At 35.6% G+C, this 27,326-nt stretch overlaps 3 protein-coding genes across 4 annotated transcripts; all 3 read right to left on the bottom strand.

The window, feature by feature from the left end:
* Positions 1 to 432: 432 nt before the first annotated feature.
* On the bottom strand, positions 433 to 7,466 carry LOC111608136 (sialic acid-binding Ig-like lectin 11). Of its 2 annotated transcripts, none has more exons than XM_023331197.1 (11): positions 7,399 to 7,466; positions 6,998 to 7,135; positions 5,699 to 6,037; positions 5,201 to 5,452; positions 4,864 to 5,127; positions 3,714 to 3,980; positions 3,293 to 3,550; positions 2,414 to 2,689; positions 2,218 to 2,329; positions 1,868 to 1,928; positions 433 to 1,712 (listed from the first exon to the last, which is right to left on the bottom strand). In XM_023331197.1, the coding sequence occupies exons 2-11, from the start codon at positions 7,044 to 7,046 to the stop codon at positions 1,386 to 1,388; spliced, it is 2,205 nt and encodes a 734-aa protein (XP_023186965.1). In that variant the 5' UTR covers positions 7,047 to 7,135; positions 7,399 to 7,466; the 3' UTR covers positions 433 to 1,385. The 2 variants fall into 2 exon arrangements, with proteins under 2 accessions (XP_023186965.1, XP_023186966.1); XM_023331198.1 differs by having other exon boundaries at positions 5,699 to 6,001.
* An 873-nt stretch (positions 7,467 to 8,339) lies between these two features.
* LOC111608139 (myelin-associated glycoprotein-like) lies at positions 8,340 to 14,000 on the bottom strand. Its single transcript, XM_023331212.1, has 9 exons — positions 13,938 to 14,000; positions 13,693 to 13,760; positions 13,127 to 13,510; positions 12,709 to 13,023; positions 11,407 to 11,694; positions 11,302 to 11,328; positions 10,976 to 11,111; positions 10,067 to 10,133; positions 8,340 to 9,464 (listed from the first exon to the last, which is right to left on the bottom strand). The coding sequence occupies exons 2-9, from the start codon at positions 13,733 to 13,735 to the stop codon at positions 8,946 to 8,948; spliced, it is 1,779 nt and encodes a 592-aa protein (XP_023186980.1). The 5' UTR covers positions 13,736 to 13,760; positions 13,938 to 14,000; the 3' UTR covers positions 8,340 to 8,945.
* A 6,969-nt stretch (positions 14,001 to 20,969) lies between these two features.
* On the bottom strand, positions 20,970 to 26,374 carry LOC111608137 (sialic acid-binding Ig-like lectin 5). The gene is made up of 8 exons (XM_023331207.1): positions 26,254 to 26,374; positions 25,564 to 25,968; positions 24,955 to 25,278; positions 24,123 to 24,383; positions 23,762 to 24,046; positions 23,493 to 23,607; positions 22,574 to 22,640; positions 20,970 to 21,910 (listed from the first exon to the last, which is right to left on the bottom strand). Exons 1-8 carry the CDS (start codon positions 26,312 to 26,314, stop codon positions 21,518 to 21,520), a joined length of 1,911 nt encoding a protein of 636 aa, XP_023186975.1. The 5' UTR covers positions 26,315 to 26,374; the 3' UTR covers positions 20,970 to 21,517.
* Positions 26,375 to 27,326: the final 952 nt, after the last annotated feature.

Here is a 27,326-nt window from a genome sequence, read left to right as displayed (position 1 = left end):
TGCTTCTTCACCTGGGAAGATCTGGTCATGGGCTTCTCTGCTCCTTCACTAATAAATGCTCTCCCCACCATGTCAGTTTATGTATGTGGCTGTGCATAGGTAGGCTTGCAGTTGTGGAGTACTCTTTCCATTGTTAGCTGATGGATGAGCAGTCTTTCTTGAGGAGCTCAGATTTAGGGATGTTTTACACTCTAATCGAGCTTTATGTCTCTCCACAACTTTATTTTTGGCCTGTACGGTGTCTTAGTTGGTCTTCATAATGCTGCTTGCTCGCTGAAGCTCTCTGAGGCCACAGAACAGCTCAATTTATGTTGAGATTAAATCACACAAGTAATATTTGTGTTTACATATTAAGTGGATTTTGGAGGAATTGTTTGTCCTGAATTCATTGTAGGGGTGAAAGAATTAGAAGACACTAACAACGTTTTCAGACATTTTATTTGTGTAATTTCTTTCCACATCACTAATAGGTTTCATACATCTTGCTTGTCTATGATTAAATAAAATAAATGAAGCTTGCAAATTTTACATTACTATGTACAATAGCATTTATGCAAAGCACTCTATATGAAATGTGATTTATTGTGCAAACGAAGGCATTTTCTCAGTAGGTTGCAGATAGTTAGGCACTACAAATTCTCACTGGTAAGCACACATTTAAGGAAACATGGTATTTATTTACAAAATTACCAGAATGTCTAATAGCCACGTTTCTTTCACAGGTAAGTGAACAAGGCCCTTAGTTAGGATAAGTATTGGCTTCATTGTATCACACAGTCACTCAATTGTAATGAGTTCTATCTACACTACTCTGCACATAGGAACTGCAAGAACATGTTGACTCCCAATCTATGCAACAGTGTACAGTCAGTGTAATATAGCTGGTAGAATAAGGTAAAACATAGAGCACTTTAAAAGTATTTTCTTTGTACAAAATATTTCTACTGGGGTTATTCTCCAAAATAATTTTAATTTCTGCTGCAATGTTTAAACCTGAGCAATTATAAGCAATCTTTTTGTTTAGCTAAGACAAACAAACTGAAAAAAAACAACAACTTTTTTCAGTCTTACAATAAAGAGGAACAATGTTATGGGGACATGCACTGCTGTTCAAAAACCTTTTAACGAACTCAGCCCAGTTTCACTTTGTTCCTAAAGAGGAACTCCACATGCAAAACACATCTGACACCTGTCTGCTTTCCCAGAAGTCACTTTACCATCTTTCAGCACCGTGGTTTCTTGCTAACTTAAATATCCAACAGTTTGGATTGTGAATATTTTATATTTCTTTCTAGAATTTTTGTTTTATGTTCAAGATAGTTGATGCATAAATACAGTCAACTCCAGTGATGTTTTCATCTTCAATATGCTAAAGTTAATGAGTCTTACATTTGATCCTTCAGCTTTGTCACATTGGAGTACACTGCTACAGTCTCACTCTCTTCAGCCTCTGGCACACAGAGTTTCATCTCCTGATCTTCTTCTCGCCCTTCTCCCTCTTCCATCTTGCTTTTTTTTTTGGGATTAATCTTAGCATACTCTGTGACTTCTTTCTGTGGTTTCATCTCTGAAGGGCTTGCAATGTCTTGTTTGATCAACAAATGAATATCAGAATATTCTATATCTGATGTTCCAGCTTCTGGGCCACTGGATCCTCCAGCTGTCCCTCTGGCCAGAATGGGCTCATAATCCACTGTGTGACCACCGTTTGTCTATGTAAAGCATGAAAAGAATTTAAGCTGAAGATGCAACATTTTAAGCAATATTAAATGAGCTGACATAATTCAAGACCTTTAATACTTTCTGATCACAACCACCAGATGTCACTAAACTCACTGTGATTGAGTTGCCTAATAACGTGAATTACCTCTTGAGTCATTACCATCTCTATAGTCTCAGATGTACTTCCACGAGACTTGTGCTTTTTCCTACAGAAAAAAAAAGAAATAAACAGCAATAGTTATTACAATACAATTGGCGTGGAACTTAAAATCATATCTATGATTAAGAAATATTTAGTTTTCTTGTTTTAATTTAGTTCTATCCTGTTCAATTAATTTAATAAAAGACTTCTATCATCACCAATGAGCATTAAAATTGTTATCTACAAATCTTTCTAGTAGAACACTTTAAAAAATTGGTGATCTCATTCAGTGACACATTCTTACATGTGGATACATAAGCAAAAATCTCTAAGCAGTAAAATTAAAAGTTTACCTGTAGCACAGCCACAACAAGGAGCAAATAAATGCTGAAACTAACACCCCGATCAAAAAGGGAATTATTGTGCCCATCTGTGTGAAAGTCCGTAGATAGTTTACAATGTGTCCTGCAACAGGGGATAAATTACTACAACAAAAACATCTATGTGGACGGATTTAAAGATTTGCACATTTTTAGGAAATCCACTAACCATCTTCCACCTCATTTCTGGAAAGATTCCTTCTTGTTTTCCCGTTTGTATTACTGCTGATACAAACAGCAGAAATATTGGAGAGGCCTTTCATATTTATGGAGACGGTGCTTGTGACCGTGTGGTTTGACACAGCAGTGTTGATGGAGTAGTCGACGTGATTCTCCAACGATTCCCATGTAATTGTGGGTGAAGGAAAGCCTTGACTGATGCACACACAGGTCAGGACATCCTGCTGAGACTTACAGCCAGACTTATCTAGGATCTGAGGTTGCACTGCAGGGAGACAGAATCATGGTTAAAAAAAATCCCAAAACAATCATGCTGCATAAGATGACAATTAGTATTGGATAGAATTAATTGGAAAAGTTTAATAGTTTCACACATCTAATTTCAATATGTTATCAAAAGGAAATTAAGTGTGATAAATTACATTAAACCATACACTAAGTTTTCCCCATATTTATGTAAATGTTTTTTTTCTTTATGTTTGGAAGAGGTAAGATTTTCTTTATATTCTAACACAGATTTTCAAAATCTTGTTTTTCAGGGTTTTCTTTTTTTAATAGATTTGATTGTTTTTAATCCTTTATAAAATATAAAGCTGATTCCCTTGTTATTGACTGCTTGACACATCTGAAATGAAGGGTGAACGGCTATCTCGCACATCTTTTACGTTTCATGAAGTTTTTGCAGAATGGACATGTGGCAGAAATTTAAGATGTGAGAAGTTCTAACCTTCTAGGTGAAACCCATAATTAACAAAAACTATTTCATAGATCTGTCAAATGAAGAGCCTGTTTTATTTTAAGTGGGTAAGCTTTTAAAAGATTAAAAGAGAAACAAATGCAATTAGAGGAAAAATCGTTATATTCTCACTTTTCACTTTGATGTGAACTTCTTCGGTAAAGCTGATATTCAGATGTTCTGATGTGCAAATGTACAATCCTCTGTCTTCAGCTGTCGTGTTAAAAATAAGAAGTGTGGCTGACCCAGTGTCATTTTTCAACACTGTGCTTGATCTAGATTTGGTCCAGGTGATTAAAGAAAGAGGCCAACTATCGAAGCTGCAGGTCAGATTCAGAACATGGCCTTCTGTAACAACAATGTCTCCAGTTATTTTAGGCCTCCTCCGATCTGTAAAATGAGATTTTGTACAGTTTATGAAAAATTAGGGTGAACTGTTCAGAGAATGCAAAATTTAGTTAGAATATGTGGAAGATGTTATTTAACATATTTTGATTTATCAAGTGAAAATGCTTCCAGGTCAGTCAGTCAAACATCACTATTAGGTACTTACATGTAACAGTAACATTTATGTCTTGGATTTGTGAGGTCAGAAATTTTGTAGTACAGAAATACTGTCCAGAGTTGCTTATTGTCACATTTTGAATGATGAGGGAGGATGTTCCAACTTTAATTCCAGTTTCATTGGTCAGGGTTTTGTTCGTGCCGAGTTTTGTCCAGGTGATCAGAAGAGGGTGGAAGCTCTCAACACTGCAGGTCAGATTCAGAGCACTTCCCTCTCTAACAGTTGGTTCTCCTGTGATCTTCATTTCCCATGCATCTTTAAAAACAAAGCTGTCTCAGGTGAAATTTTTAAATTTCTTTTAAAAACACACACTGAAAAGAGGCATAGAGTTTGTTTTTTTTATCCAAGAAAACAATGGACACTTACTTTTCACTATTACATCCACCTTCTCTGTTAGGTTGTTGTTCAGATGTTTTGCTATACAGAAATACTTCCCAGAATTCTCAGCTGTTACTTTAGGAACTACTAGAGTGGATCTGCTGATGTCTAACTAAGTTTCATTAATCAGGGGTTTGTCTCTGCCACTTTTAGTCCACATTATTGTAGATGAAGGTCAGGTTGAGAGTGTCGCCCTCTTTTAACATTGTTTATCCAGTGATTTTAAGTTTCTTCTCATCTTTAAAACTAAATTTAATGCAGTTCAAAAATAACTAAACAACAGATATTGAATCCCTTTTCCAAAAAAAAGGGATTTTTGCTGAGATGGTCACAAGTAATTTTTCCAAATCCAAGTTAATGTCTGAAGTATCTAATGACTGACATTAACATTGTCCCTCATGTTTATGGCATCCACTCTACAACTATAACACTGTCTTTCTGTAGGTTTTGGATTGATTTTATATTATGGTTTATCCTTAGGCCTAAACAATAGCAACATTTAGCAATTATCTTTTTCATAATGTTTCACTTAAAAAACTATATATATATATATATATATATATATATATATATATATATATATATAGTTGGACTTCTAAGTCTGAAACGCAAGTAGGCATTACTGGGATAATGCCTACTACCTCTCTCAGTACAAAAGTAGAAAGTGCTATCAATAAGATAATCACTTATTCATGAGTTGTGACACTTATAAATTCATGTAATATCACAGAAATATTGAAAGATTTTGCTGAGTACTTACTTATCACAGTAATGTTAATGTCTTGCTCCAAGGTTTTGTTCAGATGGTTTGCATAACAAAAATACTGCCCAGAATGCTGTTCAGTCACGTTATGAATCACAAGAGTTGACGTTCCATATTTAGTTTCATTGTTTAGAGTTTTGTTGAGGCCACGTTTAGACCATGTGATGACAGATAGAGGAAAGCTGTCGACAGTGCAGGTCAGATTGAGACTTTCATCTTGTTTAATTGTAGATTTGCCACTGATTGTTGGAGTCTTTACATCTTCAAAATACAAGGCAGAAAAGTTAAGAAACAACCGCTTCAGAGGAAAATATTTAATAACGTGTAAACTCACATCGCACTGCTATGTCCACTGTTAGATTCCTGTCCTGGTTCTGTGCTGTACAAATGTACTGACCAGAATCCTTTCCTGTCACATTGCTCATGAAGAGGGTGGCTGCTCCAGTGCCATTGGTGATGCTTGTGTTGGAGCCAAGTTTGGTCCAGATGAGGACAGTTTGAGGAAAACCATCAAAACAGCAGGTCAGATTCAGAGTGTCACCGTCCTTAAGGGTTTTCTCACCACTGATTTGTAATTTCTTCACATCTGCAACAAGATATCAAGAGAATTACTGAACAAATTTAAACAAAATAAAACATTTTACAAAATTCAGTCTGGAATTAGATCTTGTGCATAAGTCACTTTTTAAAAAGTCAAATCCAAGAAAAAGAGCAAAATCTAAGATTGCTTGAAACAATAATCAAATCATAGAAATCCTCAAAGAAAAAAGTTTTAACTGAGCTTCAGAAACAGTGAAAAGAAAAGTGAAATAAAGAGCCGTGTTTTACTCACAGGTTACACTGAGAACTTTTGTCACATTCGCTGTTATGTTATTTGGGCAGGTGACCTGGCAGGTGACGGCAGAGCCATGATGTTTGGCTGAAGGCGCAAATGTCACTGTTGAGTTTTGTGTTTGAGATTCTGTCACATTATTTATGTTTAAGGAATTGTTCTCCATGGACCTGGTCCATTTCCATACAAAGACAGGAGTTTCTCCGTTAGAGCAGAGGTCAGCGATGCAAGTCAGAGTGGTTTCTTGTCCTTCAGTCAGCAGTGGAATCGTCAGTGTGGGCTTTCCACTCATTCCTGAAGAGGCTGAAACATAGAACACTATACTTTGGAAAGGGGATACTGTAAACAAGAAAGCAAAGAGCAAGAACTGATGTAGTCATTTATTTTGCTGAATGATGCAAATATGAAGTAAATAGATTTTTGATGTCATTGAAACTTCTTTATTAATGTAGTTGCTTCTCTTGTGTTGTCACTCAGATGTTCCTTAGAGCATTTTTCTGTAGTCAGGGAGGCAAAACACTAAAACTTCCCCCTCACTTTGTAAATTTCCGTGTTCTGTGTTCTCACAACACACACAGACAAATGTTTTTACTCTGATGTCACCAAGCAATGAATAGTTACAGTACATGAGTTATTCAGTCACTTCTTAATGGTGCCCAACATAATGGGGTAACAGTCCCATTTCTACCCCCTAACTTTACCCATATTTTCTATTGGGGACTGGTGAAGACTGCAGAAAAGGCCAGTTTGAGCCAAAGTGTCTTTTTAAGCATTCTGACAACAAAGGATTACGAATCATCAAAGTGTTATGCAAAGAATTGTAAAAAAACACTACAAAGGGAGAAACAACAGAGCAAAAATAAAATGGCTTTTAAAACATAACAAAAATATATAATATTACCAAAAGTATAGTATCATTCCTCCACAACATTAATTTCAGGTGTTCTAATCACCTCCATGGCCAAAGGTGTAATCAAACACCTGGACATGCAGACTGCCTCTACTAACATTATGAAGCAAAACCATATACATTAAGATTTGGATGTTACTCAACTTCATATACAGTACATGTGACATCTGATGAGCACTTTTGATCGTGCAGTGTATTTGTTTGACACGGAAATGTTACTGTATGCAACACCCACATACTTTTTTAGTCACGTCACATTAATAGCTTTAGTTAAAATGAATGGAAACTGGACAAGAGAGACTAGAGTATTCAAAAAGGCATTGTGGATTTAATGAGTTAGGTTTATTTACTTTTAGTAAAAGAAAGTTATTTTAAAATATGCTTTATACCTGAGCTGGAACTGATGAAGAGTAACATTACCCAGGTGACAATAAACATCTTGATTTAGTCCAGTCACTCTCTGGGTGAAGACGATTTTTTTTCTTGCGTATTCAAAGATAATCAAACTGAATCAGGAACAGCCACACCTGTCAACACAGTTGTTCATACAGGATGTTCATGTACTTCACACAGATCTTTGAAAATTTGACTGCACCAGTCCCACAGGAATTAATGCAAGCACCCAAAAACTCCCCTGTAACAGCTCCAAATTTCACATCTATGGGTATTATTCATTCCCCAGGAAATAATTTCTAATTTACCCAGCACATGATGGTTAACATTTTAAAAATGTCAACAAATATTTAATTAACTTGATCTAGAAAGACGCTATAAACATATTGTCTTTTACCTGCATGTCATTGTCTTCTGCATTTCTCTCTCTGGTTATTTTTAATGTGTGGCTCTTTCTTTACTTCCCCTGCCTCTTCCTTCTTTTGGTATGCACCCTTGTTGCCTAATCTCGCCTTCCTTCTCACTAACTACCCAGACATACAGTAACAAACTTAACTTATAGCAGTTTTCCTTTTATGCATCTGACTTCAAACAATTATTGCAAGAAGAATAGCAAAGTCTTTTATTGTAGTTTGTAGGAAAGGGAAGTTACTTTGCTCTGAAGGAACTTACATGAACACATACGCGTATAAATAAACAAAGAGGAAACTAGTCATCTTGAGGCACCAACAGTGTAGTACTCTTTCTCATTTCCTTCAAAATAGATTTTTAAAAATGCGCATAGTACTAAGTGCTATAAATGATTGAGTGTTTTTTTTTTTTTTTCCAGCAGTAAGGATGTGGAAAAAAAAACCTGTACCTCGATGAATGCACTCATTATATGGAAATTAAAACCCAGTTTTCATCTTGAGGAAGGTTTAGGCTTCATATGGTGCAATATCTACAGCTACTGTTCACAGCGAAGTGACTCTGTTGAACATTTCTGTACTTCCCCAAAGGACTATATTTGTCCATTTCTTTCTATATTTCACATTCTACCTAAGAGTGACACTTTCCTATAATTGGTGTTGCATATATATATATATATATATATACACAGTAAATAATATGCACTGAAAAGGGTTACAGTTTGTAAATTTACACACATTCAAAAAAAAGAGTCTCACATAAGAAGTGTGAATGTTAGAGCAAACCTCTTGAGTCAGTTTCAAGACTCAAGAAACTTGAGTCCTGAAACTGCTCTAATGCAGCAGATGTTTTTTATACCACTATTTCATCTCTTACATGCCCAAAAAGGGAAGTAGGTTTTGTTCAAGAAAATTGCGTCCTACAAAGCAATGAAGTGTAACGTCTCAGTTTATTGCAGCAAAAGTGTACATGCAACAAAGGTATTGCCTAAAGAAAGACACATTTTATTTCAGATGATACTCTATACATAGTAAACATAACACACATAATAGCTTGTCAAAATATATTTTTTGGTGAAAAAATACTACTTAAAAGTATTTGTTTTGTAAAAAGAAGCTTGACTGGAACCTGACGTGCATTTTTTTTTTTGCTTTGTGAAGATAATACACCAGGCAGCCATATACCATAACCTGAAACATTGTTATATACTGTAACTTTCCATTCTTCAGCTTGATCATCTTCGACTAGTCAGAGGACGAATTAGGTGCTGAAGGTGTTGAAATGCAAACTGCCAAAGGATTCAAGCTTTTTTCTGATTTGCCTTCATCCTACCGTTTCTTTTGTACAAGCTCAATTTTTTTTTGTTCAAGAGCTCATTACATATTCACCCACCTTCTTGCTTTACTTGTTCTAAATATAAGCAAAAATGCAAGAAATGCCTCTCCCATGCAAATCTGTCTACTATAAAGAGGAAAGATGTACGCTTTTTAAACTCATGTACAGTGTTCAGTTCTCATCCATGAGTCAATTTTTGTATTAATAAAGTGGGTCAGTCTCTCCTACTAACTCTTCAGCCACCACAATCTGTTTTGCCTCCTCCTGATGCTCCATCATCACCTCCGTCTCATCATTTCCCTCCAACATTTCGCAGTCCATTCCTTCGTTTTCTTGTGACTCCTCCATTTCCCCTCTCATGATCTCAGCATATTCAGTCTCTTTCGTATCCTCCTTCTCTTTGGCATCTGCAGGATTCTTCGTTTTCAGTGCAGAGAAGTCAAGGTCCGAGTACACAGTTTCCTTTGGTGACATATCTGAGTCTGTCAAGTCCCCATGAAGCTCCTCTCCACATTCTGCAGCTGCTTGGTTCTGGATGCCATCATCCTGGAAGACTAGGGTCCCATCATCCTGGAAGACAAGGGGCGCATCATCCTGGAAGACTAGGGTCGCATCATCCTGGAAGACTAGGGTCGCATCATCCTGGAAGACTAGGGCGCCATCATCCTGTATGTCGAGGATACCATTATTCTCTACGTGACGTACCTCATTATCCCAAACCTATCGTAAAATGTAAGAATTAAACATGTCAGATAATAGTCAGAAAATCACTGTCCAAAGACAATGTATAATGTGAAGATGAGCGAAGATGAAGTAATAAGTCAAACATATTTCCAGAACATTCTCTACTGAAGTTCCAAATCAAGGTTTAGCTTGCTGGTAATGTTATTGTAAGATGGCCTTTGTAAAGTTTTATAAAAGTGGAAAGTTTAGTTTCTTCATCACCTTTGATGAGAATCCCACAACACTCTACTGATTTGACAAAACAGCTGATTTTGGTTAAACTGCTTTAGGCAGGAAGGCTTATCGTGCTACTATACAGCTAGATACACTGACCATTTTAATTTTATAATGTAGTATATGGAAATCTGTCTGAACAATTTTTATAAAACTCTTTTTTATTACAAGAGAGCATTGTATATGATTTTTAATGTAAACATAGGATTAATATTGCTGTAAATTAGATATTAAAATGATAAAATTGGATTACTGTCAATACAGTCGAAACTAATATCTTCATTATTTTACTATCTGTTCTGATAAATCCTGTAAATAAATTGCCCAACATTCTGCCATGTTTAAAAATGAATAGGTCAAAGTACCTTGAGAACAACATCAGTGTTTACCAGTTCCAGCTCATCAGTAAGATGAGAGCTCTTCTTTTTGTTCCTAAAAACCAATCAAAATAAAAGAAAGTTAATACATTATTTGACCGGTCAGTCACAGTAGATGGTAAATGGCCATTCACACACACACACACACACACCCATTCACACACTGATGGTGATGAGCTACTGGATTGTAGCCGCAGCTGCCTTAAGGCACGCTGGCTGCCATGCACTGCCACCAATGGTCCCTCTAACCCTCACGCAAAGGCAAGGTGGCTCAAGGTACAAAAGAAGGACACAGCTGAGAAGGATGGAGCGGGGCTCGAACCAGCAACCCGCCAATTACAGAACAAAATCCCACCGTCTCCACCAACGCCCCCATAAATGACAGTTCAGTTACGTTGCTTTTCATCAGCAAAGGGTAGTTACCATAGGATTTTCTTTCCTTTAGAGGGTAGTAGGTCATCAAAAAAAACCACAAAAATAAAAACTAGAAAGTGTAATATATTTGTATAGATTGAGCAAATCATTTGCCTGCTGCACATTAGTAAGGCATGTTATGTTAATTATTATGTTGAAGTTTCTTCTATCTACATCTTAATGATGAATAAAAGTATAATTATAAACAACAAATAAGACCAATAATAAAAACAAAAGACAAAAAAACAAAAGCAGAACTGTCACATTATAATCTGAAAAGTATTCATTTATAAGGCAGTATAAATCATTTCTCAAAATTAGTTTAATGACTGCAGTTGAAAAGTGCAACTAAATTATAAAAAAATAACTCTTGATGTTTGGAGGATTTATTTTTAGGAGACATATAAAAGAAGGAAGTAATAAAATTTATTGGCAGAAAAACTTTGACTAGTTATGTAAATGTTTAAGAAAAACACATACTACCTGTGGCATTTTGTCGCAAGGCAAGCAATCAAGGTTGTAACCAATGATCCGGTCAGAAATCCAACCCCAAAAACAATCAGGACAGAAATCATCTTTTCTTTAAAAAGTTCTACCAAATGACTAAAAATATTTAGTTCTGCAGGAGAGAAAGAAAAAAATCAGAGTAAAATAAATTTAATTTTATTAATAATACATAACCTAAATTAAATATTTAGGTTATATTGTAGTTACTATTGTAGTTATTACAATATATTGTAATAACTACAATATATTGTAGTTACAATATAACTACAATATATTGTAGTTATTTTGTAGCATTTACTTACTTGATTTGTCAGGAATATCTACGACTTCTAAGATTGGAGTAAAAAAATTTAATGTTATATACAAGTTTCCAGTTTAATTTACAGAATCTGTTTGAAAAGACTTACCTGAATTTCTTGTCCGATTTACTTCTGAGATGGAAAAGCTTTCTTTAGTGTCACCAATATTATTACTGCTGACACACTCAACAGTCTTGTCCATAAATTGCTCTAAAGACACAGTCATGATACTTGTAACTGAGAGCGCTGAGCGATTGGTTGACAGGCTGTACTCAAAGATTTTGTTCAACAGCGGCCAAGTGATGTTTGGTGAAGGAAACCCTTCACTGATACAAACACAGGTCAGGAGATTTGACTGATTCTGACAGCCAGAGCTGTTGCTGATCCTGGGAGAAACTGTCAATACAGAGAAAAAAGTTAGCATTTCTGAATCGAAAACGAAGTGGATTGAACAGACAGCTACTCATCTTGTTCTTTTAGATGTTATTTTAGCATTATTGTTGACATATGTGATTCAACATCCATAATTTTCTGCTATCAAACTAAGCATTTTTGAAAAATATTGGACCCTTAAGTAAATGTTCTCTATCTAACGTAAACCTTTTGACCGAGATTTAAAAACAGTAAACCTGTCACTACTGCAGGTTTCAGTTACGTTTTCATTCAAAAACACATAAACATGCAACTTCAACAACACAAATTTACAATAATCTTTGAAGGCAGCTCAAAACTTGGGTGCCATGATCAATAATCAACCGACCCTTAACGCCCATGTTGCCTTTGTTACTCGATTGTTCCACTTCACATTGTTAAATAAAGGAAAAGTCATGCTGTTCAGGCATCTCTGTCTACCTTTGAGAAACTAGTAAAATCTCAGCTCTTCAGAGAACATATTCTTCCCTTGCAACTAACCTGTAGTACTCTATTCCTCCTACTGCACTTCTTTATATGCCTGCACTCTATTTCTACACTGCCACCTCTGACAGAACCTGACTGTCTGTTCTTCTCAATAGCTTATTGTTACTGTTGACTGCATGGTTATATTCTCATTTGTAAGTCTCTTTCGATAAAAGTGTCTGCCAAAATGATAAATATAGACATAAACATTTGGAATTTTATAGATAACAGGTTACAGAATCACAAGGCAGAATCTTATGTCTAAATGCTTCAGAAATTTTTATCAGACAATCGCAATGAAAAAAATAAATTTTTACTCAAATCTATTTATCTTGTATGATATTAAATATTTCCAAGATGGGAAACAATAATTTTATTCTGGTTCATTATATGAACCAAGTTAATTTCAGCATCAGGATCTCTATGATTTACTTATTTATTTTGTTTGTTATAAAACGATTTTTCTTAAGTAAATTTTAAAGTGAAAAAGTAAAATGTTACATTAATACTCACAGCTCGTGTTAAGAGTTTTCTCTTTTGATGTGTTGCCAGGAAAACCGACCCTGCAGGTAACGTTCATATTGTGATGTTCAGATGAGGCTTTAAAAGTCAGGCTTGAGGTGTGGCTCTGTGAGGCATCCATCATATTAATCATAAATTCAGTGTTATTGACTATGATTGTGGGATTGTCCGTCTTTGCTGCTTTTTGGTAGGTCCAGGTGAACTGAGGTTTAAATCCAGAGCAGGAACCAGGAACAGAACAGGTCAAAGTGATGTACCTTTTGTTCTTCAGAGGGGCGATCTCTAAAGTGACATTTCTTTCCTGAACTGTTTGAAGAATAGAAATGAAAGGTAGTTGGTGAGAAGTTACAATATCCTGGAAATGGGAATGAGACCTACTTTAATTAATTTTAACTGTTTTCTTGTATACCTTCAATAGTAATGTTTGTTTCAGAAAGATATGTGCAGCCGTTTGCAGCTTCAGCTTTGACTTTATAAACTCCAGTGTCTGTAGTTGTAAGGTTTGTGATGAGGATGCTGCAGTTCTTCTTCTTTAGATCAGGCTCCAGCATAGTCACTCGTCCTAAAATTTTAGAGTCAACTGTACTATTGTTGCTTGAGTTAAATATTTGCAAGTTACATTCTCCAGATTGGCCATTTTTGCACCAAGTAAAGCTGGTGACATTATTTTCAAATGAACATTCTAAAACGACACATTGTCCAGCTGCTGCTGTTTGGTTTGTTGGTTTTAGAGTAGGAGTGAATGTTTTGTCCTCGCATGTCTTGTTATCGCTTTGTACTAAACCTGGCATGCCTAGAGGAAACAGAAAAACAGCAACAAAAAACGTTTATAGTGAATAAAGCAAAGCTTTTGGATAAGACAGAAAGGTGCTACTTTCATAAATTCTTTGCATGTAGATTTTTTCTTCAGATAAACAAGGAGCCTCAGATGACCAAATAGTAATATCAAAAGCATTTAAACATTGTTTCTTTTACCTGTTGTAGTAAAGAGCAGAGTTACCCAAATCAGAGCAAGCATCTTGTCAATATCAGTCAGTTTGTTCCTGGAAAGAACAGATTCTATTACTGAACTTCAACAAAAAGACGTTAGGACACAAAATTAATATTTTGATGAAACTGGTTCAGAAACCCCTTCATGCTTCATTTTAAAAATAACATTAGGACATCACAACAGAGTCATTATAAGAATCAGAGAAAATGTGTTGAAAATGAGATCTTACCTTATTCTTGCTGACTCTTTAGCTTGTTTCCCCTTCACTAACCTCTGCTTTCTGCTTTCTCTCTGAACTGACTCTCATTCTCTTCCTCCTCCTTTTATACTTATTTCTATTTTACTTTACAGGAAGTCCCTCTGCACATCACTGCTTCTTAGTTCCTCCCAAAAACAAACTTGCTTTTGCTACAATGGCACAGGCAGTTGTGAGGTGATTTGAATCTCAGGTGTGCAGGTCGAGCTCTGTGAGGTTTGGATGTGAACATCGACTTCCAGGGACGTTGTCATCCTCCGACTGGCCACAAACAGGAATTATTTCAAGTGATAATTTGAAACTGACTGGATGAAGACAGAGAACTTATTTTTTAAAATTTAAGATGACAACAAATATTGCCCCTATTATCATGTTATTAATTGAACACTTTACTATGAATTGTGCATAGAATCAGTAAATCTTCAATCAGTAAGAATCTTTGAATTTAAAGTAGCATATATACAACAACTATTGGTTATTTCAGTGCAGCTGCTTTCTCTGTCAAGGTTTTCTCTAATTGCTTTCATCTTTAATCTCTAATCTGTTTTCTCTAATTATTCTCCTCACACTGCCTAAAATGGCAATATGTCATCTCATGAATCACTTCCTGCCCCAAAAGGCCTCTTGTAAACAACTATTTAAAGCTGCAGAATATAACTTTCACAAAAATAAGTTTTACAAATATTTCTTACATATTTGGTCAAGCTGTCATCATGTTGTGACCTCCTCCCATTGCTACTATTATAAGTCTGCAAAAATGCACAGCTCCTTGACAAAAACACTCAGAGCCAGGAGAAAGGTCGTAGTGCTGCCAGTCACTTTCACGTACACGCTGTTCAACGCGCTAATAGTGGCAAAACAACTTGCCATTATGTAGGAAACTTTATGTATGGCCATGCTATCTAGCCTTAGCATTTATGGCAGGCTATGTTGTGATGAATCAGCTATAACGTAGCATAACGGTAATTGACAGTGCTAAAACCCTCCTCTTGGCTCTGAGAGAACACTGGAAGAAGGCAGAGGCACAAGAGTTTTTTCACAGATTCTGTCTTATAGTAAACTTGACATATTAATCATTACAACAAATATGTAAACATATTTTTCACAAAAGTTGCATACTGCAGCTTTAAAAACTATACAGGTTTTCCGTTGACAGACAGATACATAGGTGGCTGAAAGCAAGAGAGCATTTATTTAACAATAGAAGTAACAGTGGACTGATAGCTTCAACATACAGTAGACGTCATGGATACGTCCCAAAGGTTTGTTAATTTTAAGTTAAGCATGTCTTTAGTTTATTCTTTCTCAAATCTGAGATTGCTCTGCGTTTCTTACTGAGCTTCTTTTACCTTCCTCCCAGGTCAGGAAACGTTGTCTGGACAAGCTTTTGATTTCCCTTTTTTGACCAAACACTCAGAATCCAAGGCTTACCACTCTGTCTTCGAACTTAAAGAGCTTATTCAACCTAACAGTTATGTTTTTGGCCTGTGGGAGTGCCAGAGTGTGTGCAGAACCCTTTTATGCATAGGAGTAACATGCAAACTCAACATTAAGTCCACAGGCTGTGATTCAAAACCAGGGTTTTCTTACTAGGAGGCAATAGCATTCCCAACTGTGCCACCTGCAGCCCACTTATTAATTCATTTATTTATCTGTTTCTATGATCATAACAGGTTGCTAATTGTTATGAGTCTCCAAGTGCATTAATACTAGCATCAGCTAAAAACAAATAAGTCAAACACTAATGAACATACTTTATAACAAATATTTTTCCAAACAATGAAACAGTTCCATTTTTATTTAAAAATACTCCTGGTGGACAACATTATTACACAGTTGTATATGAGCAATAAGAGTACATTTGTGCTCTAGTGTGAAATAATAAAAAAATGCATTAAGCTTACTTTTTCATGCACCACATGACATTTTCTGTGTGTCATCTGTAAAATAAAATGATCAAAAATCCACCTCATACAACCTAATAATTCATAAAGATGGACATCGGGACAAATTCAATGTGCAAGACATTTCTAGAATAACTTCTGTATGTTGTGAAAGTCCGAATTTTCACTACCAGTAACTATTTTAGTTTTAACATCACTTTTCCTAATAAATGCAACCCAGATCAAATCCAAACTCTCATTTCCTTTTTCTGTTGATGTCGTAATGATGGTAGTGGAAGACTTTTTTCTATTAACATAGGAACACACAAACAGATTACTCTGCAGCTCAACTAAATTCGGGCAATTGAGAATCTTGGAAACATAATTTCATGGGAGAAGGATGTTGAACAGTTTTTATGTTAATTGCTTCATTTTTCTTCATTATATGAGACACTGACTCCAGAGCTGCTTAGCACGTTCAGTAATGGCAATTAGAAACAATTAAGATTTAGCAGAATTGAACTTTTTGCACCCATTTCATCTGTTATTTGATATTGCTGATTCATCTGAAAGTACATTTTTATGTTATGTATATTCTACATGTATCTGGAGATAAGTTGTTCTCCTGTAATATCACTAAACAGGGCTCTTTTAAAAAGTTTTAATAAGTATTTTTTTGTCATAACAGCAGTATCATTTTCTGATAAGGATGAGTTCCTCTTTTTTTTACAAGGGCAATATTGGACAGTTGAAACCATAATACGAGAACAAAGTTTGCATTGCAATGCATACTAACTGAATAACTTATCTGAATCAGAAATGTATCAAATGTGAAAAAAAATTGCTTCTTAAAACAGGGAATGCATAAAATATTCAAAAAGAACTGTAGCTCTCTGTGGGTTTTTGAGCAGTATGACTATTTTTTCATCCATCCATTGTCTTTGTTCACTTATCCATGTAGGGTTGCAGTGGGGCAGGTGTCTTGCTCCAACAGCCATTGGCTGAGATGCTGCATACACCTAGGACAGGTTGCCAGTCCATCACAGAGATACACAGAGACATAGAGGACCAACAGCCATACGTGTACACACTTATAAGATCAGTTTAAAATATGCATTTGATTTAAGAGTCATGCTTTTGGACCGTGGGAGGAAGCTAGAGTAACCACAAATAGCTCACACATGTACAGGGAGAAAATGCAAACCTCTTGCAGAAATGCTTTCTTGCTGCAAGGCAACAACACAACCAACTGCCCCACTGTACAGCTTTATATTTTAACAGCTAGTTTATAGAAATATTAATAGATAAAACCTGAAAATATATAAATGAATCAAAATCTTTACCCGTTACATTCTATAGTGGAACAACACATGCTTACTGACAATAGAACGAAATGTTTGAACCAAATATTGGGCTCTGAAAGGGCAACAAAAACAGAGAAATAGCTTCTTTAAACCATGCCATTGTAAATGTTGAAATGGACTACACTTGGTTATCTAACCACAAAGCACCACAATGGCTATATTAGGAAATCAGGCAAGAGAGTTAAATGTCAAAGCAGAGGTAACAAGTAGTGGTTTAGCTGTGAAAATAGGCCTCCTATGTCAGAGTCTTGTATGCCTGTGAGGTTTTCTTTTGTTTCCCCATTACGATGACAGCTAAAACATGCGACACTGATGTTCTTGTGCCTGTTAGAGGTGTGGTGGCTGTTTGTCACCATGTTAATGACAGAGTACATGAGGTGCTTTGCAGACATGTTTGAGAACACAAAGCTTTGATATTTGAAATCCCCTTGTTGGTGTAACATAGTTAATGTTGTATAGAATTCCACTTGTCATTACTTCCAAGTTTTGGTCCATGTGTAATGGGTGAAACAGCACCCCCTCCTGGTGGTTGGTGGTGTTAAATATAGTGAACACAGACATCTACTGTAGTTGCCAGTTCACCAGAAATGGGCGCGAGGTATGTTCACTGTGTTTAACGCTCTGGTAGAATGTTATGTTAGCTTGATGCTAACATGAAATGCTATTCCTCGTAAGTTGCTGTACCCACTGTGATGAACCTGATTCCTGATCAGTCCATATTCTGTTCCGTACAGGTACATATTGTTTTACTTCATTGTATTTCTGTCTAATATTAATGTATTAAATATGGCTGTTGGCCAGTTCATGAGAAATGGGAGCGAGGTGCTGTACCTGCTGTGATGAACCTGATTCCTCATCAGTCCATATTCTGTTCCGTACAGGTAAACATCATTTCATCTCATCCTGTCTCCTGCCCCTTATTCACACAACGCAGAACTGATTTGAACTGAGCTAGTACCCGATCATGATTATCGAGGTTACATTGGCTTATCCAGCATTTTACTAAGAAACATTTCCACTGGGATAATATTCGGTCTTCATGATGAGGGGGCACATTTTTAACTCCGTCAATCAGACTCTACCAATCAGACATCTACTGCTATCCCAGTTGGATTTCAAATGATTTGAAGTCTTCTTTTGTCGCTAGATGACAACACAGATTATTTTGAATGAGTTTATTTTAAGGACAAAGAGAAAAAGAGCAAAACAAGGATCATGAAAATAAAATGCAAAATTTTTTGGCGGCCTTTACAAAGAGTTGCACAGATGAGTGTTGGGCCTCAGGGCTCACAGGACTTCATGTTTTAGATCTGTCTCTGCTCCAGTAAACCGGATCCAAGTGATTGCTTTTGCCTTGTCAGCATGCCATAATATACTGCAGAAGTGTGTTAATAATGATCTATTCTTTGAGGTTTGTGGCAGGAACGAAGCACTTAAACACATAGGACAGCGGGACCTGATGACCAGGGTTGAGAAACCCTAGCATAGATTACGAAAACATTGTGCACACTTAAATGGAAGAACCAGCATATGTTTCATATGTTGTGGATGTGCCATCACTCTTGACTTGATGCATAAATTCCAAATGTTTCCCTTTGCATAGCCCCTGTTAAAATGGAATTGAATATTTCTGGGGATTTCAATATGCAAGTAGTTTCAAGTAACCCTGGATGTTTGACTTCTGGACTGTAGCAAAGATTTTATTCCATTGTCCCTGGATATCCATCCAAAGTTATCAACACAATTAAAAAAGAAGGAATCTATTCTGTATTCTTAAGAAAAAAATATTTAGAATAACAAGACTTTTTTTTTTCTTTCAAACCCTTTAGATTTTCTGCTTAAGTTTGAATGCGAAAAGGTTCTTTGTAACATAAGTCTGTCTGTTCTCAGAAGAGGCACCATTTCAATACGTCAGTTCTGTGTGAATACTAAATAAAACTTTAAGACATTTTTCTAGAAGCACAGCCCTAAACATATTCGCCATTTTGCCCACATTAAACGTTCAATCCTTGCGCATGCAAAGAAAAAAAAATAAAGAATCACCATTTATAAAAGAATTAGAAATATCACATCACGTATGACAAAAAAAAAAGATCATTCTTAGCAACCTTTCAGATAAGAATAGTTTCTGCATAATTTGGGGTTGAGCCAGTATCCTACAAACTCTGGTGCATGAACCAAAAGCCCACAGCCTTCCGTTTTAATATATCCTACATAAGATAGATAAGATAAGATAAGATAAAATCTTTATTGTCATTGTCACAAGAACAACAAAATTTAAAAAGTGCCATCAGTCAGTGCATATGCTTAAAAACAAAAAAAATAACTGTCTCACAATTCACACACAATGTAAGAAATAACAAATAACTGATAAAATAAACAAAACAACAACTAATAAATAAGAATAGTCACATTCTCACATACATTATTCATGATGATTCTTGTATTCTTGTCTCTTTCCATTTGTAATTAATGCACTTTCTGTTAAACAGGGAGCTTATTTTTTACTTGGTAAAAAGAGATCATTTCCTGTTATCTACAGGAAATGATTGTTTTGGACTCAGTCGCCACATAAAAACAAGTTCAAGTTTGTTTCATTTTCTATAGTGCAACCTACAGCAGTCATAATTTTGTAAAACTGATAAAATGTAAAAATAAACTGATGTGTAGAACATTAATTTTGAGACAAAAGGGGGAATTTTTTTAAAACTGTGTAATTAAATTTAATTTTAATACACAAGCCTCTTGTTACCATAGGTAAAAATCATATTTCAATCACATACTACTAACATGCTGATTTCTGTAATCAACATGTTAGTATGCATGTTATTTATTGGTAATGAATATTATAGAACATTATAATGTCTTATGGTGCACATTTTACAGCCTAAACAACTACAAATTGCATTAGAGATGAAGTTCCTCTGTTTTCCTGCAGAAGTGGTAGAATGTAATTTTGTATCTTATGTTCTTTCTTATATTTAGCCCATACTTTAAGAGACGGTGGAAAACTTTCTACACTGAAGTTTAAATTAAGAGCTCCAGGTACCTTCACTCTGGTATCACTGGTAATTTTAGCTTCTCTTGTATTTCATTTTAGCTTTTTTTAGAAGGTAGAAGAAGATGTTAGGTGTTTCGTAAAAACCACCTAGCTTTTGAAGCTGAGTTTATATACAGATTCAGTCTCCTCTGTGGGTATGCTATAAGTGAATCTAACTTTACAAGCGATATTAATGTTGTTGTTTTAACTTAATAGGTTAAACGTCAGTGTTGTTGAGCTGTATCTCTGTAGAAACTGTCAGATTTTCAGTTTGTAAAGTAGTACATTTTCCTGTAATGTTTGACAAAATGGCCTCCCTCTCCACATCCATCTTATGCTAAACAATCTCCCCGAACTCAAAGGTCAGTGTGGCAAATCAATTGAGTAATCGTCAGTGTGGGTTTCTGATTGAAACCAATGGATTAAATATTAAATGATTGTTTCTTATGGCTGAAACAAACACCTATTTTGACAGATTTTAAAATGTGAGGAAGCGTGAGTAAACTTGGATTTTGTGAGCATATGTTGCAGTTTCTGAAAGCTACCAAAAGAGGGTGACAAGTAGCATGTCAACTGATTCTAAAGATCCGATGTTTAAAATAGTATGAATATCTATACTTTATGTTCTTTAAAAACATGAGATTAATAAGTGTTCTCACACCTATATTCATGAATTCAGATTCATTTATTCATTCAGATAAACTTTATTTTGGTAAATTTACAACATTACAAAAAAGGAACCAAAATAAAACACAATTTTACAAACCAATAATTAATCAAAAAATGAATAGGCTCAAGCCAGGGCTTCCCCACATTATTCATAGCCTCAGCAGTCTTATGTCCAGTGTTGTAAGCATATTGGACATACATGATTTGTCATGTGTTTTACACATGTTAATCCACTGTTGAAAGGGTTCTGTGGGATTAGAGAGTACTATAACTATCTGATGGTGCTAACTGAATTTGCAAGGTTAGTTTCTTCAACATTCTTCTTTCTGCTTAGTCAAAATGAAGTGTCTGGGCATTCTTTGTTGTTTCCCTATTCTGACTGTACACTCCGTGTCAAGGCTCTCTTTACAAGTCTTCCCAAAATGCGTAAAACAAGTTTTATTCTGTTCAAGATGATCAAGGACAAGTGGATGCATGCAATGGATGGATGCATGATCTTTTTTAACAATGGAAAACAGCATAAAATGCTGTAATGCCATTGTCAGAGTGTGCACAGAATACAAATAACCTATATATCTAGCTAATGAAGCTCAGTTCTCAGATCTCATCTAAAACATCTTTGACGGTGGAGTAAACTGCCTCCACTTCAATCTGCTCCTCTGAGACACAATGTTCCGTCTCCTCATCATGTTTTGTTATCAAATCCTCCTCTTCGTCCTCCAGTGTCTCACTTCCCTCTTTACTGTCGTCTTTTGTTTGCTCTTTTGGTCCAGTTTTAATCTCTGCATACTCAGTCAAAGTGCTCGCTCGTTCCTTTGCTGCCCCTTTTGCACTCCTTCTCTTCATGATTGAGAAATCAATGCTGGCATACTGCACATCTTTTGGATCTTTGTTAATTTCTGAAGTCGACTTCTCTCCTGCCATAGGTATGTTCTCAGTTTCCTCTTGCACAAGGGATTTGTCATTTTGAACATCCTGACCGTCGTCGATCTGTCAGGTACAGGGAGAAACTAGATATAAAATAACACACAGCACAGAGAATCCACACAAAGTTTTTTTTTCTTCAGACACCTAATAATACAGGTTGTTCTAGTATCAGTGACTCATTTATGACCAGTCTGAAAAGCTGAATAGCTCTCACTGATGAATCTTTACTCAACAGCTTTAGAACTTATTGAGATGCTGACATGCAGCTGCATAAATCACAATAAGTGATTTATGAAGAGGTGAAAAGATAAGTGTTCCTATTGATCTTTTCACCAAACTTTCAACAAATTAATTCTCATACACTACAAGAGCTGCAAAAGTGTTTAGAGATTTTTTTATTTTTCAGCCATAATTTTACTTTTGTTGTAGATATGATGTCAACCCTGTTAAATATACATATTAAACTGCTTTTCCAAACTGTACCATCATTCATTAATAATGGTGTGTTCTTTTTTGAACAATGGTAGTGTACATCTTGATTTAAATCCTGTTCAAATATTCACACATTTATATTTTTAAAGAGGTCAATGCAATTGATATTAAGAAAAACAGTTTAAGCGCTGATGAATTGTAGTATTATTTGTGCATGAATATCCTGAATTTGTTTTCTGATTATTTTGAACTGATCATTAGATGTTTTACTTCTAGCAGAACAAATATAGGTACCAGTGGATCATCTAGAGAGATCATCTCCAGAGTTCCATCTTCATTCTCAGACTTCTTCAGTGTCTTCCTGTGGAAAAAAACATTTTTACATCAACAGATTAAGTGATTCAGATGAAGATCAATATGCTGGCATGTTTACATTTTACTTAAAGAATGCTTTATTTCTCCCGAAAAGGGATTCAGTAAAAGCAACTGTCTAATGTATATCTGCACTCCTCTAGTATGTGATAAGCTAAAATAAAAAACTTAAAAGTAGCTTGTTGCTTATTCTACAAAGAAAAGAAAATCAAATGGACAGTCTCTATTTTTTTGTTTTGTTTTAATCAAGTGTTTTTACTAAATAATTTTTAGCTTTCCATCAGCCATTTAATGTATTTAAAGTGGAAGGAACAATAATGGCATATGGTAGTTTGTTATTGCTGAATCACAGTGAACATAAACCAGAGAAGGCAAACCAGAGAATGTCTCTCTGACAAATTCACCCACATAGGGGTATATAGGCTCTCCAACTTGACAATGTCCCAAAATATGCAGCAAAAAGCATTACGGCTGAGAAAAAAACTGTTCTGATCTTAATCCTGCAGAATATTTATAAAGGATCAGAGAGTGTAGTTAAAAATGCAACCTTTCAAACCAGAGACAGTTTGAGCAATTCACTCAGCAAGAACGGGCCAAACTATATCTTCGTAAAAGCACGTCTTATTGTAAAGAAGAGAAGCTGCTGCCACTAACTGTTAAAAATACTGCCATCTTTCTATCTCCTTCTACTTTCATTTCAGTTACTCTAGGAAATATTGAAATAGAATTTTTTTTTAAGGCAGTTGATTATTTTTCTTTTGGAAAAGTAACAACAAATTTATCTTTACTCTTATATGCGAAAATATTCACAGACGTTAATTAAAAACTAGAACAAACATACCTGTTGCATTTTACAGCCAAACAACAAATGATAGCTGAAAGCAGAACTCCAATCAGAAAGGCAACAATGACTTCCAGGCTGAAAACCTTTTCTAAAGTAGTTTTGGTCTGAATGGCTGTGAGGGGGGAAAAAGAGAGAGAAAACAGCTTTAAGCCAAGTTATTACAGATCAAATCATAACTGCACTGGCTTTGTCATCTGGCCACAATGATTGAAATGAGGCAGTAAAGAATGTCAAAGCAGATGTGACAGGAAGCTGTGAAGAGGTACCTTCTTTTTCTGTGAAGTCTTCTTGGACTGTGAGGTTTTCTTTGGCTTCTTCATTTTCATGGCTGCTGTAACATTCAACACTGACATAATGGAGACTTTTCAGGGATATGGTGACAGTGTTGTTAACAGTGTGGTTTGACACGGTCGTAATGACCGAGTACTCTGTGTGGTCTTTCAGCATAGGCCATGTTATAGTGGGTAGAGGAAACCCCTCAGTGATACACACACAGGTCAGGAGCGCTGACTGAAGCACACATCCAGAACTTTTCAGTATTTTTGAAAACCCTGAAAAAATGTATAAGTTATGAGTGTAAGATAAATTATGACTTAGACTCTGAGCTCCATACTGAAGTTTACTTACAAGTCACTTTTACATCAGCATATACAGACACTGTTTCATTTAGGTGAGTTGCTGTGCACACATATCGCCCAGAATCCTCAGCTGTCACATTCAAGATGACAAATGTTGCCGATGCAGTGTTATTTTGAAAGTAAATCCCACTTCCTGAATGTTTAGTCCACACAACAACTGATTGAGGAAAACTTTCAACATTGCAGGTCAGGTTCAGATCATCTCCCTCCTTCACAGTAGTCTTTCCAGTGATCTGAGGTTGTCTTTTATCTATGGGACCAACATTGCATTTTAAACAGTGTATTTTTTAAAATAAGATCATACTCCATAATGGATAATGGATAGTGGATAATGGTTTTTGGAGGTAACTTTGGCTCACAGGTGGTTAGTATTCAGAAAAATAAACCAGTTGTGAACAAATGGTAAACACTGTGAGGTCTTTTCTAGAAACTAGAAAACCATACATTTAAAGCTTATGTTCGTATGTGAACAAACAAAAATGCTTTGTAATTTATAAAAAATATTCAGGATATCACTTGCAGTGTTTGACATAGACAATTATGCCATTTGAACATCTTACAAAAAATTATTTGGGGTTAAGTTAGGGTTTACTTGGTTTCCAAAAGACACTTTCATACAAACTGGGTAAATATTGGTTTCCTGAGTTTGTAAGAACAAACTTCTGGTAAACATTAGACACTGCAGGTTCAGTATTTACTGTCACCTTAATTCACATTTGTATCCACAGTGATTTTAAGCATCCTGTAGCTTACAGAGATTCCCTAAATTTAACTGATGAGGCAAATCACAAAACCAACAACCTTTCAAATAATATACTCACAGTTTACTTTCAGGGTCACAGTCTCCTCTGTGGTTATGTCACTTGTGTAGCTGACCTTACAGGTTAGATTAGTATCATGATGCTTAGCCGAAGAGTTAAAAGTCAGAATCGAACTGTGTCTCTGTGTGACAGCAGTCAGATTCTCAGTTTTGAAAGAAGCAGTTGTGTTTCCTGTAATATTAGCTTCCATTTCTCCTTTTCCTCTCCACATCCAGGTGATGATAGGAGGAGACGGAGAGCAGAGACCAGGAGCAGTGCAGGTCAGAGTGGCCTGCTGTCCCTCAGTCAGTGGAGGAATCATCAGTGAGGGCCTCTGGTTTAGATCTGATGAAAACATGGTTGATAAATAAAAACAAGTGGAGATATTATTATTTATTTTACATTTAAATGGAATAAGCTAATTTTAGCTTAGCTATAAAGATATTTTCATTGATCAATAGGAGTGGATTTGTTTAGGTGATAATGCAGTTCCTACAATCTGCCAACAGAGGTCAACAAACACTGAGTTTTTTTAGACGCTGTAATAAAAAAAGACTTGAAACATGTTGTATATTTACACAAATCACTGAATTGAAGAACCATAGATGTTCTTATTATTGCCTTTCATACCTTTGACAGAGAGAATTGTTCTTGAAGAGAACGTAACTCCATCTGCCGTTCCATGGTAAAAACCATTAACTCTGAGCTGATATGATCCAGAATCAGATGTTGTGAGGTCATTGATCATGATGCTGCAGTTCCCCTGACTCACATCAGGATCCAACAGTAAAACCCGTCCTAGAAATTCTGATGTAACCTTGTAACGATTTATGTGAAATATTATGTCAGAGTCACTACATCTCCTTTTCTGTGGTTCACATTTAAACCAGACAATACTTTTTGGTGTAAATCCATCAGGAGTGGTGAAGGAACATGGTATCACAACACACAGTCCAGCTTTGGCTGTTATCACTCCCTCATTGAGAGTGATGCAGAATCCATTGTAACAGGACGGTCTTCCAAGGGCTGATTCAACTGTTAGTGTGAAGGAAAAGACCAAAGTAGTTATATATTTGTTTTTGTTATAACTGTGACATCTACTACAAAACCTTTGCAAACTGAGGATGCTTTCATCTAACCAATCATTTTTATTAGTACAGAAACAGACTGTGTAAATGTTTCAGGATTTACAAGTTTTTTTAAAAACTTGTGATTACATTTTTCAGCAAAACAAATTGATTTAATATCAAAGTAAAATATTGTCACATAAAAATTGCTTTAAGCACTACATCATAATAAAAAAGAAAATACTCCTGATACCTGTATATGTGGTGGAAACCCACAAAAAGAAAAGCAATGTCGTCCAGAAGACAGTAAACATGGTTTGATTCCTCAGTGGTTACTCTCTTGTTCCTTCAGTGCAGCATGAACATTTAAAATGCAGAAATGGATTCAGTGGAAAGTTCAGTCTTGAGATGCCAAAATATAGCAATACAGGATGTGGCTTTTTTTCTTCAGCTATACCATTGAGACATCCCACCAACGGGAGTGGCACTTTCTGGCAGTCAGCTAAATTAAGATTGATCTTTGCAACAGATTAGTTAAATGTATTATTAAGACTATGTGCTAATGCAGTAGTTTTTATTATCCTAATTCAGGATGATTTTAATCCAGGCTTTCATTCAAGTTTAACAAGTTAACTCATACTTTTTCTTGCAGACCAATGTCTGCCAAAGGTATGAGGACTTAAAGAACTTAACTCTACAGAAAGTATCATGAATCATTGTTTTCTATATTTTGTTGTTTTGAAAATTTCCCAAAACATTCTTCACTAAGGTTTCTCTGCCTTCCTTCTCTTTTTTGACTCATTTCCTTTTTGAGCAACATCAGCATTTCACGAAGTTTGTTACCACATTGTTAAAAATAATCCTTTTTTTTACAAACATAGGGTGTAGCCCTGATTTCTAAATGACACTCGATGTTCAAGATGGACAAGATGATAGAATACTGTAAAAAAAAAAAACAACCAAAAAACAATACTTCAGAAAGCAAAATTTTACTTATTTGCTGTGTTTTTTTCATTGTTCTCAGAATTACTGAACGGAGGATGGATTCCAGCTTGAAAACCCAAAAACTCAGACATCAAAAGTGTGAAAGAAAGATTTTGCCAAGATTTATCATAACAATAAGAAAATGTTTCTTTGTAAAAGTTTCTGAGAAATGTTTCTGTTTAAAATCACTGTCAGAGTACTATGCTGTCTGTTGGTCAGAATGTCCATTTAATGATTGAATGAATAGAATAGGAGACATTTCTCAGCTGGGTGTTTAATGCTTCTTCTGACAGTTTCCGGCACCACAAGTTTAAAGTCCTAAGAATTTTCCATCTTGCAACG

This window comes from Xiphophorus maculatus, chromosome 3 (genome assembly GCF_002775205.1).
Source record: "Xiphophorus maculatus strain JP 163 A chromosome 3, X_maculatus-5.0-male, whole genome shotgun sequence".
Classification (NCBI taxonomy): Eukaryota; Metazoa; Chordata; class Actinopteri; order Cyprinodontiformes; family Poeciliidae; genus Xiphophorus; species Xiphophorus maculatus.
Note: the sequence above shows the minus strand (reverse complement) of the source record. Positions and strands in the feature narration are given on the sequence as shown.

What these genes read in the sequence shown, in the direction of transcription:
- LOC111608136 (XM_023331197.1), bottom strand. Translation starts at nt 7,046, where the DNA reads ATGTTTATTGTCACCTGGGTAATGTTACTCTTCATCAGTTCCAGCTCA. An exon ending in CATTAACATTACTGTGATAA is followed by an intron (nt 3,981 to 4,863) that starts GTAAGTACTCAG and finishes TTGTTTTTAAAG; the next exon opens with ATGCATGGGAAATGAAGATC. An exon ending in AGTTCACATCAAAGTGAAAA is followed by an intron (nt 2,690 to 3,292) that starts GTGAGAATATAA and finishes GTCTCCCTGCAG; the next exon opens with TGCAACCTCAGATCCTAGAT.
- LOC111608139 (XM_023331212.1), bottom strand. Translation starts at nt 13,735, where the DNA reads ATGCTTGCTCTGATTTGGGTAACTCTGCTCTTTACTACAACAG. An exon ending in AACAAACATTACTATTGAAG is followed by an intron (nt 13,024 to 13,126) that starts GTATACAAGAAA and finishes TTCTTCAAACAG; the next exon opens with TTCAGGAAAGAAATGTCACT. An exon ending in AGATATTCCTGACAAATCAA is followed by an intron (nt 11,112 to 11,301) that starts GTAAGTAAATGC and finishes TCTCTCCTGCAG; the next exon opens with AACTAAATATTTTTAGTCAT.
- LOC111608137 (XM_023331207.1), bottom strand. Translation starts at nt 26,314, where the DNA reads ATGTTTACTGTCTTCTGGACGACATTGCTTTTCTTTTTGTGGGTTTCC. An exon ending in GGTTTCCACCACATATACAG is followed by an intron (nt 25,969 to 26,253) that starts GTATCAGGAGTA and finishes TCACACTAACAG; the next exon opens with TTGAATCAGCCCTTGGAAGA. An exon ending in TTGGCTGTAAAATGCAACAG is followed by an intron (nt 22,641 to 23,492) that starts GTATGTTTGTTC and finishes TTTTTTCCACAG; the next exon opens with GAAGACACTGAAGAAGTCTG.